Below are 13,417 nucleotides of genomic sequence, written 5' to 3' on the forward strand. Positions count from 1 at the left end.
AGGAAAAGATTAAACCTTTTTTAAGACCCAAAGCCAATGTTTGTTTTCAGAAAAATCAGGAAAACTCCCCCTTATAAACGATTACAGAGGAGGAAGAGAACAACTTCTAGGCATAAGTGCATGCAATGTAGAGAAAGAAGTGACTTATTACAAATTACTGTGGACTACCTTTACAGATTTAAAATTGAGGTAAATACTCATAAACCAGCATTTTCTATGCATCTTGTGATGTGTTTTATCAAGAAACTTTCATTAGATGGTTGCAGCAGATAAAAGTGATCTCCAGGAAGCTCATAAAAGGCAGTATCTCCACTCGTTAGTTCTCGCCAACCTAACAAAGATATTTAAAGTATCAGAGAAATGTCAATTATTGTGACCATTTTGTATAACTATTTCAAATGTATTATTTAACAATTATTTTAAATTCATATCAACTTTTTGGTTCATACATTGAAACTGCTCTGTTGATTGAAACTCTCTTGTTCCCTTTAAGAAGGAGATACTCTAAAAACTCTTAATTAACAGGTGTGCTACAACAAAAAAATGCATAAGAGGAAAACCATTTAAGCAAAGTACCTTGTGCATCATATACTTTATCATCAGATCCAGAAAAGTAGGTAATATCACAGGAGAAAGGGATCATTTCTGCCTTCTCAAATCTGTGAACATAAAAAGTAGTCATAAAACATTCCATAAGATACCTATATTTGTAATTTGCTTCCACGTACAAAATGGTTGGTTTTTTTTTCTTCCACAAAATGTAACAAATTTTGGGAGTTAGATTATACAGGACATCAGGAGAAGAAAATATTGCATCTTGAAGTTTCTCAGCTCTTTGCCCTACTGCAATTAGATCTAAAATTGTAAAGAAAGAATGACCCAATAGTTAAGGGAAAAAAGAGCTTTAACCTGCAATAAAAATTGTCACCTACAATAAATAATGATGTTACCTATTTATATACAAGTTCTAACATTTCAGCATCTTTCAGTGTTGGGCTCCTAAGACCAAAATGGGTCCTACATCCAAGTGTATCCTTGTTTTTGCCAAGGTAAGAAGCCTTAACCACTCAGCTACATGAGCTGTTGTGTAACATCCAGTGGGGACAGCAGTTAGGATACAGGAAGCTGGTTGCTCTCTGGGTTCCCAGAACACAGGGATTCTTTTCTTCTGGTTAGGCTAGAGGACCTTGGATCTGGAGGCTGAATGCAGTGTTCCTGAAGCATGATGAGCTGAGATTCTTAACCTCAGAAAACAATAAAAGACATGAGAATATTCCTTTTTAGTAGCTGCTAACTTTGGATCCTAGGTAGAACTGTAATTCTGCCATGACAGGTTCACTCCTGCAGTAACAGTTGTGGTTGCTGCAGTACACATTTACAACAGTGTTTCATCTAGGGCTTAAATACTAGAAAACAAATAGAAAAGAAGACAAAGGAAAAAACCTGTTTATTGTTTCTTTTTATAAGAGAAATGAGAACAAGTTACTAAGAAAGAATATCAAAAACCCAGCATGACCAGACAGAAGTAAAAATGTAAAATACAAAAGTAATACAAAGTTTTAAAACTTACGAAAATGTCTTAAAAATTCTAATGTCTTCTCTGAAATTAAGTGCCATATTTTTCCTAGTGTCTTCATCATGTGGAAGGTCATAATTTCCTCCTAGAATCTCCATACATGCAAGAAGTTCATCATTTTCTTCAGGTATGACCATGCTTTTGAGGGCAAAATGTACTGCAGACTATCAGTACCAAACAAAACAGATCAGTGGTTTTATATAATATACTTCAAATAATCTTTTCATTAAAATTATTTTAGCAAAAAATACAATAATTTTCCATCTCCAGAATACAATGGCTGATTCATTTAATGTTCCCAGAGAACACTTGATGGAAAGGGTTAGTTGCTTGTGCTTAGTGAAGTGACAAATTATGAGTGAGCCAAGTATGCTCTACTTCTGAAACTTATACAGACAAATAACTGTTAATATTATTTTGTTCAAGCTTGACTCTTACTATTGGAATAAAACTAGTAACATAATCTAAGAAAAAGAAAAACCTAGCACTGGACATAAACCTGGCTAATGTAGGACTGAAGAGACCAACTGATTATGGAAATTTGCAGGAATAACAATTACTTCCATGAATCACTCATACTCAGGACTGCTAAGAAGCCTTAGAAACTAAAGAACAGAAATAGAAAATGCTGACTGAGGACAGGACTGGAAAAATGCTACTTCACTACTGTTTTTCTGAGAAAGACTAGCAGAACTAGTAGAACCTCAGGAAAAAACTGATTAAAAATCTTATAAAGAATGAGGAGAGAGAAAAAAATTTGGACAAATGTATTGAGGCTGATACAGCAGGTTTATGAAAGACTAGGTCCAGACAGTTATTTCACACATTACACAGTAAGGAGGACCACTTAATATTTTGGTTTGATTACTTTAGAGTTTTAAGCCAATGGCCATACTAAATAACACAATATTCAAAAACATTTAGTTTAAGAATTAGTTAATTCAAACACTAATTAGCTCAATCATTAGTTTAAGGAGATTGCTCTTGCAAGGCTAAGGTTAGCAGCAGTGAATATTATGTATTCTGTGTCTACCTCACTTTTCACTCCATAGATTCGGAAGAAATGTTTATTTTGTATTAAAACTACTCTGCATACCATACTGAAAAGTATTATTTTTACTCTTACTAGCTAATTTACGATTCTTTTTCATAACGTTAATGATTCTGTAGCTTACATTTGGAGCATGTGCTGCTGACATGAAAAGATGGACTGGCTCCAATCCGTACTTTGCTTTCAAATGAAGTGCAACAGCAAAACTTGTGTAAGTTCCAAAACTGCAGTGAAGAAGAATAAAAGCAAAGTAAGTAAAAATGTACATAAAACCTGGAAAACATAAACATAATTTTAATTTTAGTGCTAACTGGCTATCTTGAACACTTACTGAAACCATATATGACATGCAGATAATATTAGTTAGTTAACATGAAATATATTCCTACACAGTCTAATTTTGCAAATAAGACTTTTTCATAGTCTCTCTTTCTCTTAACAGCCTCCTTAATTTTCAGTAAGAACAGTCATTTTGAATACTTGAGACTCAGCAGTCTTTAAAATCTGTGTTTCATGAATGGTTCACTGCCTGCATTCATATAGATCAAGCACTGACACAAATATTAACAATAAATGCATTTATAATTGATTAGAAACATGTGTTCAGATGTTGTGCCTGAAGGCATAAATAAATAAATAACCAGAGTCTTTGAGAGCAACTGCATGTTTTAGGATGACTTGACAGAAGATCCTTGCAGAAGCATATAAAAGAAAATTTTATTTTTATTTTGCAAATAAAAACAAGTAACTCTCTATTCCTACAGCTCAGAAACAGAAGCTCCTTCTCCAGGGTATCTAAAAATGTGTATTTTTTTTACCTGTGACCAAAAAATGCAAATGGTTTTTCTTTCAATTCTTTTAACAAAGCACTTGTAACTTCAGTAACTATGCTTGCCATGTCTTTTGCAAAAGGCTTCTCAAGATGAGTTTGTCTTCCAGGAAGCCTTATACAGAACACTGCAGAAGAGGTGAAGGAAGGGAGGGAAAAGAATTACAGTTAGTTCAAACAAAGACAGTAAAATAGTTTTAATTAAAGTTTTTTAGTTACTCTGCAGAATATACATACTATTCTAATTAAGCCTTCTTACAGTTGATACTGTGCACTTGCTTGTTATTGCTGCTACTGTTATTTAATCCTGCAAGAGATTAGGTTTCCACCTATCCTTTAGTCTCAAATATTGCCCCTCCAGCTGATTTGATTGATAAATGCCTTGGGTAAGAATCCACATGATCCTGATTTCAGCTGAGGTTTGAAAACAACTTTATTGTTATAAGTTTCAATAACAACCACAAGTTCATTAATTACAGTATTAGTAAGTTCGAGGGTTGTGTAAAATATATTTTTTCAAGGGAAGCATTACTAAGTGAAACTATATTAAAATTGTACAATCCATTTTCTTCTTTGTCAGCTCTTCAAGACTGCATGTTGGAAAATGTGGAATCATAGTGCAAAGTGGATATTTATAGTTAATTATCTTTATAGAGAAGGAAATTTTACATACTTTTACTATTTCCCTTTCAAAGTTTAGGGGTTTCCTCTCACTGTTTAGTGAAAGTAAGGAATGAATAGATCAGAAAAAAAATGTTGATTTTTTTCAAATCTCCTTGACATCATGCATACTGCCAGTTATGTAGAAGTAATAGGTCAGACACAAAGTATTTTAGAAGAGATAGATTAAGCCACAACCTAATACCAAGTACAGAAAAGTTTGCGTCTTCTATACTTTCTGCAGAAACCATCTCTGAAAGAACATGCTGTGCCCTGACTTTATTCATGCACCTGGTCCTAGGCCATTTCCTCAGTCACTTTCTTGGAAGCAGTTCTAGTGGACAAAAACTTTTTCTTTCTTCTTTTTTGTTTTTTTCCCCCTAATTTCAAGGAAAATTCAATGTGCAACTACTTACCAGAAAGTATACGTGCATTTAGAGGACTGGTAAAACTGTAGTGGCAATACTAATGAATATGAAATTATATTTTTCTTTGTGGAAGGTCTGGAAAATGGCCTTGGTTCCTCTTCAAATAGGTCAAGCAATGGATCTTTTTAGTGCTGATATATCTTGTGAGCAATGAGAATTATTTCATAGTGTAACTAAATGTCATTTCTCTGTTATAAAATTCATAGATTAAATTTCAGTTTTGATACAAAAAGTGCAAACACTGGTAAGAAATACTCTGCAGCCTCTGAAAATTAAAAACAGTTCTCATATCTTCACTGTTAACCTTGCTGAAGACTGGCTTATCAACAATATGCAGTGTATTTCTGTTTCTGCATCATACCAATAGTTTCTGAAGCAGTCAAGCATACTATACTCTTGTGAAATGTAGCTCTGTGGATATAATTTTTTCACCCTGTCAAATATAATTTGATTCAAGGTGGTACAGAAAATGTACCCTAGTGGAAATGCTAGTTCCTAATGAATGCTCATTCCTTCCTTTCTGGAAAAGATGCATTGGATAAAGATTGTGGTACTCTCAAGACTATTATATTCAATTTAAAAAATTTGGCTATTGTGTATTTCAGAATTGCTTAACTTCTACTGTAACTACAAAAATTACTAACCTTCAATTGAGTCATTGAAGAGTCTGCCCCATTGAGCAAGTTGTGAAGTTCCACCTCCAGACCATGGAAAGCAAATCAGTCTACAAAGAGCATCTGGCCTTCTTTGTACACAAGAAACCAGCCTTTCCATTTCTTAAAAAAAACAAAACATAACCAAAAAACCAAGAAAATAACACATCATTCTAGAATAAGACTCTTCAGATACAGGAAAATTAGAGTGAATTAAGTGTAAATTGAAACAACAGGGTGCAATAGTCTCTGTCATCAAAACTGCTTGTGCTACAACACAACTGCTTGTGTCTCCTAGATATAAGAGAATCTTCCTGCAACACTGTAAACCAGTTCTGCTTTTATAAATGATGGTAAAATAGTATTGGGCAATACCCTTAGTTAATATTTGTTCAGTCACTGACTACAACAAACATTACAAGTAGCAAAATAAATTGTTAAGGGTTTTCAGGAAGACCATTTAAAACCATAGGTTTTCAGAATATACACAAAAATAAAAGATCCATCTGAAGAACCTAGGAAACATAAGGACCACCTAGTTCAATGTTCTCTCTATAAGAGTGGTAAAATAGATGTCAAAGGAACAGTAGGATGTAGTTTCTTTATATATATAACATCTATGAATTACTCTTTCATGTATTTTTCCAATCTTCCCTTGAATAGGTGGCATTCATGACATCCTCTTGCAATGAGTTGCACAGCTCCACTATCTGATGCATGAAGAATGAATCCCTTTTTTTGTTTTAATCCAACTTATACAAATTTATTTGATGGACATGGGGTAGCACAGTAAATAGAGTGAAGAGTCCACCTCTCAGGGTGCCACTGAGCATTTCTAAGCTCTTCTGTCATATTGTCTCAGCCCTCATTATATGGCCTGGCTGTGTTAGGTATCCTTCATATCCATCATCACTGTCCATCTCTGGATTTTTAATTTGTTTCATTCTGTTGAGATGATGGAGCAACCAGAATAAATATCTGTTGTGTCAAAAATAAAATAAATATGTGTTGTGTCAAAAGAACCTGGGAACAGAACGTGCTTGGTGAAGATAAATTAATTAGAAATATAATGATACTGAATTTTTATAAAATGTTTTCTGCAACCTTCAGAATAAATTCTCATGTTCTTATTAAAGAGACTGAAAAAATACTTATTAGGGGATAGCAAGCAGCAAAATTCCATTTCCAAAATGCTGCAAATCATTAAGGGCTATATTCTTGCCTTGAATATAGCTCAGTATATGTAAGGGCTGATTCACCATAAAATACACCTGTATGCCTACATGCAATCTTTTTTGCCTACCCAAAAAGTTTGAGAAATGCAACCAAATCAGGATAGGCACCAATTCAGACCTATTTCAAAATTACACCAACAAGATAAAAGAAAACAGACCCAAATGTGTATCTGTCAGCAGTTCTTGATGACAAACATAACAATTTGGAGAACTAGTACTTTGCAGAACTGCTATTCTGGAGAAACAGCAGTTTCTTCAGGGGGTCCCTCCATCTCCCAACAGTGCTGCTCGTGTCTCCTGGGCAGCAAATGTTGAGTCACCCATCAAAACCAAAAGGTAGTCAGGGAAAGGGAAAGGACATAGCAGGTTAGGGAAGAGAGAGTTTTGCTTTCCCAAGAGTAATAGCGAGTGACATAGCATCAGGACTGACAAGAATAAAACACACAAACATAGGAGAGGTAGTAGGGTACAGAGAGACCCTGCTTAGGCAAAGAGGCAGAAATGCCACAGATAATGGGAAGCTGTTCCTTTCTTAGCCTTTGTATGAAAGGTACACATAGCACATATAAGGCTGGTACTACATTTTAACCACAGCAATTCACATCCAGTGAGAAGATCACATAGACACTCCACTTCCACCCTACAAGAAATAAGAACATGACTAAAAAAGGCATGAGGTTTATAAACATTGAGGTTTGGCCTCATAACCCAGTGGTACAAAAAGTATTCGGTAGACTTGTCCACCAAATTCATTACCCAGAGACATACATTAGGTGCAAGACTCCACAGGACTATTCTCATTCTTTTAAACACAAATATTTTTGTGTGATGATAGTAAAATCCCCACAACTGCTCACAACCAACTCTGTCTCCTCAATTGGAAAGTTCTGTATTCACTACTGGCTATCCTGCACCTTGTGGGTGATGTTATCCCATCACTTTGAGGTCAATTCCTATATCCAAACCTACTGGCACCTAATCAGAAGAGAAAAATCAGTAGCAAGAACTCAAGGAAAACCATTCTAAGTGCTGTTTTCCTCACACAAATTGAAATATGCTAATAAGGTATGAAAACAAATAACAGGTTTCTGAAAAATATCAGTAATGGGGCCAGATCTCTTAGTTGCAGAATGACCTACAGAAGTACTTGATGATGAGAACAGGAGTAAAACCATAGTCACAATCAGTATTGTCTTTGCTGCAAAGGAAACTGCTGTGAGAAAGGCAAAAATGGGATACAGAGAAATGGTGAGGCTCAGAGAGTAACCTAAGTCAAAGCTGCAACAGATGCACTCATCACCAGACACTGCTGTGTCTGCTCGTGCAGCTGATGAGACAATCCGTCCCTTCCCAGCTTCTTGGGGCATAATGCTCTATCTTTTACTCAGCACTAGCAACTACATAGCTATGTAGTAAGAGCACATCATTTATCGAGCTGGAAACTAATCCTGTAGTTTAGTTTTCACATCAGTCTCACCATCCTCCTGTTGAAAACAAAGGGAGCTTTTTGTGACCTTTTTTGGAAGCTTCCACACACTTCATTCAGCTGGACAGGTGCATGCTGATATTACATATACAGCCACAAGGTTTGGATGTAAATGACACATTTGTGCTAACCTAATGGAGTAATTTGCCTTTAAGGATTATTTTACAACTTTCCCTGAAACAACTTCCCTGAAAGAACCTGCAGAGTCTGTCTTACTGGTTTGAAAGATACATTTAGCCAATCTAATTTTCATTCACAAAAACGAAAGGCCACAAACAAGAAAGAACTATTACATGAATAAATAATCTTCTTTGGAGTACATTCAGTTGAATCTCAATTTATTTGAAATCTAAGCATACCTGGTGAGGGAAGTATCTTTCTTTTCTCTAATTTTTTACAAGATAGGGCAGCAATTTAAAAAATTATTATTTCCAAAATGTCTTTATATTTGATCTACTTATTTACCTTACACCTGAAATCTAAGTTAGACCCTATTACAACAAAGAGAGGATACATAAGAATTCTTTCGCAGAATCAAGATTTTCCTAGATTGGAAGCTTTGCAAGAAAACGAAGCTTTTATTTTATTCCCTATAAATTTTAAGTTAGATCTGATGCATTAATGGCAGAAGAATCTACTTTTGAGTGTTCACAATCAAAAAGAATGTTTCTTTCTTGAATATCAGCAAAGAAATGGCTCAGTCATAAAAAAAAATAAAACCACTGAATTTTAAGAAAGTATTTCCTGGGTTTTAACTCTTCACATTTAGAATAAGCTGAAAATAAAATTCTAGTTTAATAGAGAGCTGTATAAACGATGAAAAAAGACATCATTTAAATCGCAGAATAACTTAAGCTGAAGGGATCTTCTAGAGATCATACAGTTCAAACCTTCTCTCGTTAGGTGTCGAGTGTCTCCAAGGATGGAGACTCTACAATCTCCCTTGATAACCAAGTTCCAGTGTTCAATCATGGCTCATAGTGACGATACTTTTCTTTCTATCTATATGCTTGTTGTCTCTTGTATCCGCAAGTCTTCTGTCTTTTTGCTGAGTACATCCAAGAAGAGTCTGGCTCAGTCCATCCTCTGCATATCTTTCTATTAGGTAGGTGAAGACATCTTCATTTGGCACTCCCCTCTTAAGACAAAACCAATTATCTAATTATCTCCTGTACACCACCCACTCGACTCACAATCACAGGGAACCATGCCACACTCACTTCAGTATTTCAACATCCTTCAAATACAGCAGAATTAAAAATGGAGCCAGATGTGGTATACCAAAGAAATTTTGGATTATTTTTCAAACATGTTTTTGAGACAGGCTTTCAGAGCATGATGAACTTTTTACATGAGCTTTATTTCTTTTCATGTCATCACCTTACAGTAGGTGGGCAAATATTAATTGAAAAGCACAACTGAAAACACAAGTGACAACAAGACTGCTTTCACACTGACCAAGGACAAATGGACCAACAGCCCCATCCTGCAGGGAACAGAAAGCCAAAGGTAAAGAAACACCAAGTGCTTGCAGCACAGGGCTGCAAGATATTTCCCCAAGGAAAATATATTCTATAGCACACAGTCTAAAAATCCATGGAACAAGTCTTTGTGATCTGCAGGAGTGTGGTATGTAGGGCAGTCCAGGACCTAAGAGGCCTCTCAGGTATCCAGGCACTTGCAGACCCTACATAGTAGACCTGTCTCATTTGTGCATACATGAGTTAACCCCTTGTCTGCAGATCCTGGAAGCCAGGGAAAAAGCAACCCTACCCCCATGTGGCAAGTAGATCCAAGTCTACTTACACAATTTAGATTTAAGGTAGTCCATTCACCTCCCAGCACTAAGCACAGAAGCAGAAGAGTGAGCCTGGGAATCAAATGATCCATTTCACAGTAGGTACTGAGTCTGTTACCAAAGCTGCTGGATTGCTTACAACCAGGCATGTATCAGACACCTGGCTGGGAACATGGGAACTTTAACAGGTCAGGGCATTGACCACTTGGTATCTGCAATCCTGTAGTAACAGAGCTGTCAGGCTGTAGGATAGTTAGGCAATGTAATCCTCTACTGATTGTATCTTCACAAGAGAAATGCAGTTTGTGTAACTGCAGACTGGTGACAGACACCAACATCTCAGTGTCTTGAATATTGTGACACAGTTGAATTTTTTATTTCTGCATCCATATCAGTACCTTGCACATTATTGTATTGCACACGTTTGGTTACATGCATTGTGCAAATAATCCTTAAAAAAAAAAGTGAAAAAATATGTTTTCCAGGGTAGGCACTTAGGCTTTCTGAAAAATTACAGGTTTATGGGAAGAGGTGCCCAGTTAGAGAGAAAACACATCTGTTACATGCATAGTAATATTTATTACAGGTTTTTGAGGTTTATGATTTATATCCCTAGAAGTTTTCTTACTCAGAAAAAAGCAGCGGTGTTCCATTTAAGAGACAGCAAAATGCATAAGTCACAGGAAAAAAAATGTGGGAAGCCATATCTCAGTAGTTCCTGAGTTCAGGAAAATACTGGTCTTTGCTTCTTGAAAAATAAAGACTTAAGGCAATCCTTTGTCATTATACCTAGATGCTATAAATTAATGTAAAAAAGTATGGAGCATTCCCATCTTATTAGTCATATTTTTCCCAGTGACATATCTCTCATGGCCACATTTTTAGCAGACTATATTTGAGATCAGTTAATGTCATTGCTAACATCTAAAAGCTGATGATGAAAAAAAAAATTAAGTGTCATTACCAACTGAAATCATGTCCTCCAGAAATCTGTTTGCCCATCCCTTTACTTAGTCTTGAAATATAATCTAGGACATTATTACAGAAAACCTATCTGTGGGACACTTGCATCTGATAAGCTCAAAGCATCCCTAATCCAAAATTATTGAAATAAATACTAAAGTCACACAACATGCATTCTCAACATGGGTTTTACTACTTGGACCTTCCAGGGTGTTGAAACTGCCAAATATACAGACCATCTGGATGCTCCAAAATAAAAAAAAACCAACAAGGAGCAGTATAACCTCCCCTCCTTCCCTCCTGCTTCTGCTGCCAGCCTAGTTCTGCTATGTTACAACGACATAACCTCTGCTCAGATGTTTGAGGAAATCATTCAGTTGAGAGAAAGAGCTCTAAAGGAGTCCACAGAGTTGAGTTGTGAAAGGTAAGAGAGATAAAATTGGAGATAAAAGCTAGCCACACAGATGCTAGGCAAATAGCCCAATGATCCAGAGGAAAGACATCAATGTGGAAAGATAATTACCATCTCAAGGGAAAACATGAGTTGGGAGATTGCAACTTCCTGTTTAGTATCTTTATTGATAATTTGGATGAGGGGACTGTGTGCACCCTCCGTAAATTCACGGACAACATCAAGTGGTGTGGTAGGGTTGATGTGCTGGAGGTTAGGAAGGCTCTGCACAAGGATCTGGACTTGGATCGATGGTCCCAAGGCCAGTGGCATGAGATTCAACAAGACCGAGTGCTGAGTCTTGCCCTGGAGTCAAAACAACCCCATGTAGCACCACAGGCTTTAGGAAGAGCTCAGTATACAAAGTGAAGGGAAGAAGGTGGAATGGGGGAACATTTTAAGGCATGGTATTTGTCTTCCCAAGTAGCTGCTACACATGACAGAGCTCTACTTTCCTGGGGATGGCTGAACACCTGCCCATGGGAAATAAAAAATTAATTCCTTGTTTTGATTTGCTTTTCTATGTGGCTTTTCCTCTTCCTACCCATAAGATGTCTAACTTTTACTCATCTGATCCTCTCGCTGATCCCACTGGTGGGTGAGTGAGTGAGCAGCAGTAGGAAACAGGGAGCCATCTTGGCAGCAAAGGCAGAGAGTAACAAAGAAGCAAATAGAAGGCACCACTGTTGCAGAGGCAAAGAGAACTCACGGAACATGGTGAAACTTGGTATGGCAGATTATGTCATAGAATTTCTTTTTTTTAAACTTCTTTTCTTTATTATTATTCTAGGCCAAACCATAGCTCTTCAACATACACTACCCAGGTACACATGCAGCTGTCAGATACCCCTTCAATGTGCCAAAGAGCAGAACTCTATTCTATTTAGGAAGAGCTCAGTATATAAAGTGAAGGGAAGACACTCTGGCAGGTGTCTCTGAAGGCAGAGACTTCATTAACCATGGCAAGTAGGGCTGGGTGAGCCCCACATGTCCTTCCCAGTACAAGTGGTGCTTCACCATGTGGTGAAATGTTTTCTCCAGCATGTAAAGACTACTCCAAACACCACCCAATCACTCTGGTTACTGCTTACTCTACTGCTGTGGAGCTGCAAGTCACACCCCACATGCATTTCTCCCACATAACATTTTAACAGGTGGCACAGAAATCCACCAGCCCAGACTTGCTCCACCCTTACAGATTCCTGAGCTATTGCCCACCCAAAAAGCAGTTGGGCCACTTACCCTGGGTGAGGAGTCCCCTGGGCCAGCCATGGCTTGCATTTGGTCTCAGTCCTGCTATGGACACCACCGAAGTTAAGAGCACAGCCGCTGAGGGACAGCAGCTGTGAAGAGCCCCCGCCCTCTAGTGTAGCCTCAGCTGTGCTTTCTCCCCATGTCACAGATCCTGAGTTCTAAGGATCACTGAAGTCCAGCTCCTGACCCTATGCAGGGCATCCCAAGAATCACATCATATGCCTGAGAGCATCTTCCAAATGCTTCTTGAATTCTAGTAGGCTTGGTGCTGTGACCAATTTTCTGGGGAACCTCTTCTAGTGCCCAACCATTCTATGGAGGAAAAACGATTTCCTAATACCCAGCCTAAACCTCTCCTGACACAACCTCAGGCCATTCCCTTATTTCCTGTCACTGGTCACCACAGAGAAGAGATCAGTGCCTGCCCCTCCCCTTTTCCTCACTATGAAGTTGTAACTACAATGAGGTCTCCCCCAGGCTGAACAGACCAAGTGACCTCAACTGCTCCTCATGTGGCTTCTCCTCCAGGCCCTTCACTATTTTCATAGCTCTCCTTTGGAAGCTCTCTAATAGCCTCAAGTCTTTCGGATGTTGTAACACCCAAAACTGCCCCGGCACCGGAGATGAGACCGCCCCAGAGCAGAAGAGGACAATCCCCTCCCTTGTCTGGCTGTGATGCTGTGCTTTGTGCCCCCCAGGACACGGCTGGCCCTCCTGCCTGCCAGGGCACTGCTGATTTATATTCAGCTTTCTAACGATCAGGTCAATAGAAATTAGGTCTCCAGTCTCTCATTCCCCAGTCTGTACGTACGTCCAGAGCTGCCCTCTCCCAGACGCAGAATCCGGCACTTGCCCTTACTAAACTTCACACAGTTGGTGATGGCTAGCCCCTCCGATTGGTCCAGGTCTCTGCGGGGCCCGTCTGCCTTCGAGGGAGTCAACAGCTCCGCCTCACTTCCAGCTGTCCTTTAAACTCGTCCACCGGCGCGCCCAGAGCGCAGGGGCCGGCGAGGCCGCTCCCCGCCCCGCCCCG

General features: G+C 38.2%; 2 protein-coding genes across 2 annotated transcripts in view; one reads left to right on the forward strand and one right to left on the reverse strand.

The window, feature by feature from the left end:
- The window catches only part of LOC107215556, a gene marked incomplete at its 5' end in the record, with an annotated part of 821,761 nt that overhangs the window by 2,969 nt on the left and 805,375 nt on the right, over positions 1 to 13,417 (forward strand). The gene's annotated exons all lie outside the window — the stretch shown is intronic.
- Positions 55 to 13,325, reverse strand: OLAH (oleoyl-ACP hydrolase). The gene is made up of 7 exons (XM_015615838.3): positions 13,196 to 13,325; positions 5,189 to 5,320; positions 3,446 to 3,584; positions 2,752 to 2,851; positions 1,571 to 1,740; positions 577 to 659; positions 55 to 331 (listed from the first exon to the last, which is right to left on the reverse strand). The coding sequence occupies exons 2-7, from the start codon at positions 5,316 to 5,318 to the stop codon at positions 198 to 200; spliced, it is 756 nt and encodes a 251-aa protein (XP_015471324.1). The 5' UTR covers positions 5,319 to 5,320; positions 13,196 to 13,325; the 3' UTR covers positions 55 to 197.

Source organism: Parus major, chromosome 2, assembly GCF_001522545.3.
Source record: "Parus major isolate Abel chromosome 2, Parus_major1.1, whole genome shotgun sequence".
Classification (NCBI taxonomy): Eukaryota; Metazoa; Chordata; class Aves; order Passeriformes; family Paridae; genus Parus; species Parus major.

Coding starts and splice junctions, on each gene's coding strand:
- OLAH (XM_015615838.3), bottom strand. CDS start 5,318: ATGGAAAGGCTGGTTTCTTGTGTACAAAGAAGGCCAGATGCTCTTTGT. Junction 3,585..5,188: donor CTTCAATGACTCAATTGAAG/GTTAGTAATTTT, acceptor CCTCTTCTGCAG/TGTTCTGTATAAGGCTTCCT. Junction 2,852..3,445: donor TTTGCATTTTTTGGTCACAG/GTAAAAAAAATA, acceptor TCTTCACTGCAG/TTTTGGAACTTACACAAGTT.